At 21.1% G+C, this 2,500-nt stretch overlaps 1 protein-coding gene across 1 annotated transcript in view; it reads right to left on the minus strand.

Moving 5' to 3' along the window:
- Positions 1-97: 97 nt before the first annotated feature.
- Positions 98-2,500, minus strand: part of PRSY57_0408300 (hypothetical protein) — a gene marked incomplete at both ends in the record, with an annotated part of 2,961 nt that continues 558 nt past the window's right edge. Inside the window, one exon of the mRNA XM_012905945.2 lies at positions 98-2,500. This exon is cut by the window's right edge and continues 558 nt beyond it. Coding sequence (XP_012761399.2) covers positions 98-2,500 — 2,403 coding nt within the window.

The raw sequence follows: 2,500 nt of genomic DNA on the forward strand, positions 1-2,500 counted from the left end.
ATATATATATATAACCTAAATATCACATATATATATATATATATATATATATATATATATATATATATTTATTTATTTATTTATTTATTTATTCATTTTATATTTTGAATAACATACCTTTAAAGTTTTTACTAAGATGATTATTATATTGTAATTTAATATTATTATATTCTTCTATAGACGATAGAGATAACAATATGGGATATGTATTAATTTTATTTAAGTAATTTTTCCATTGTATATTTTCTTTCCATTTTATACTATAATAACCATTTAATAATAGATTATATTTAGTTCCTTTCATAATGGTAGACATATTTATATTTGTATTTTCTATATTTGTTTTTTGAAGAATTTTATCAGTATTTATTTCATTTTTTTCATCCATAATATCTTCATAGAAATGTAAATCTTCTTCTAAATTATGATAATTTGATTTATTAATGTTCATATCATTTTTCATGTCGTTTTCTTTTTCCTTATCTTTATATCCATTTATATTATTTAAATATAAATCGTCACTCGGATTATCATATTGTCCATAATTATCTTTTACTTTCTCTTTTTTTAAGACGTGATCATCATGATGAATAATATCATCTATATTTCTCTTATGTCGTAAAAGGTTAGTTTTATTTTCCTCTTGCTTTTCATTATTACTTTTTTTTTTTATAAAAACAAATTTCCCATCATGTGTTGAAAAGAGCGAAGTTAAGATGAAAAATATTTCTTCATCGTTTTGCTCAATTTGTATATCCCATCCTAATATATATAAAAAGGCTTCTCTAAATGTTTTTATTTGATTAGTATAAAATAATTTCATAATTTCTACTTTCGATTTTAAATAAAGATTTTCATTTTTCAACATAATTAATTCCACATGTTCCATATTTTTTGTATCGTCAAAATTTGTGTATAAAAGATTATATAAATCTTTATCATAGGGGTTAAAAAATTGTGGGGTTCTCTTTCCTTCATCTGTATATTTATTTAAATGTCCAGAATTATTCGAGTAAACAATATTATCACCTTGTACAATATCACTCTTTATATGATCATTTTTTACATTATCATTTTTTACATTATCACTCTTTATATGATCATTTTTTACATGATCACTCTTTATATGACCACTCTTTATATTATCACTCTTTATATGATCGCTACTCATATTATTTATTACATCATTCTTGTTATTCTTCATATTAATTTTTGTATCAAATTGTATCTTCTTTATAACTTCTTTCAACTCTTTGATTGACATTTCATTTTTCTTATTATCCTCAGACCATTGATTATTCACATGTATAATATCATTTTGTAATATTACTATTTTATTTTTATAATTTTCAATTTCCTCCTTTAAATATGTTATCTCTTTTTCGTATAACAATAATTCTTGTGAACATATTTCTACATTTTTTTGCTTCAAAATAAATTGGTCATATTCCTTTTTATATTTTTCTAACTTCTCCTTTAATTCTTGTATTAATTTCTCTTTTTCTTCATTATCTTTTTCGATAAATTCATATTTGCATTTGTAATTTTGTATCACCGTAGGATCATCACTATGACCATCATCATTATTATTATGATCATCATTATTATTATTATTATTATCATCATTATTATTATCATCATTAATATCTTTGTCACCATTATTATCTTTGTCACCATTATTATCTTTGTCACCATTATTATCTTTGTCACCATTATTATTATTATCATCATCATCTTTGTCTTTATTTTTATCATTATTATTACCATCACAATTAATGTCACTATATTTATCCCCAATATGTTCATTCCTTTCAACCTCATTTTTCGAATGAACGCGCAAGTTGTCGTTTTTCTTTTGCTTATCCTTATACCTACCAAGTTGATACATATAATCCATTTTTATAAATTCAATTTTTTTTTCCAAGTGCTTATTTCGATTGTGCATAATTTTCAATTCTAATATTTTATCGTTCAAGTGATTCTTCTGTACCTCCACATCCATTGACAATTTTTTATACTTAACTTCTAAATCTGTTTTTTTTAAATTGACTTGATTATATTTATTATGTATATCATTCATTGTTTTTTTTAAATTATCTATATCTATGGAATTATTATTTATATATAATTTTGAGAAATTTTTCCATTCATTTATTTGTTCATTCAATTTATTATTTTCGATTTGATAATTTAATATTTCATCTTTTAATTCTTTTACAAGTTGTATATTTTCTGTATCTTTTATTTTATATAATTGTAATTCTTTTATTTCACTTTCTAAAATATCTATTTTACTTTCTAATGTTGGTATTTTTTTACATTTCTCCTTATATTGAGAACATAACATTATCATACTCTTATATTGATGTCTTTCTTTTATTGTTATTTCTTCTGTCTTTTTACATATTTCTAAATTATCTTTTAATTTTTTTATTTCTAATTTATATCCAATCATCTCATCTATCTGATTCTCTATCAAATGTATATTCTTATCACCTTT

Source organism: Plasmodium reichenowi, chromosome 4 (genome assembly GCF_001601855.1).
Source record: "Plasmodium reichenowi strain SY57 chromosome 4, whole genome shotgun sequence".
In the NCBI taxonomy this organism is placed as follows: Eukaryota; Apicomplexa; class Aconoidasida; order Haemosporida; family Plasmodiidae; genus Plasmodium; species Plasmodium reichenowi.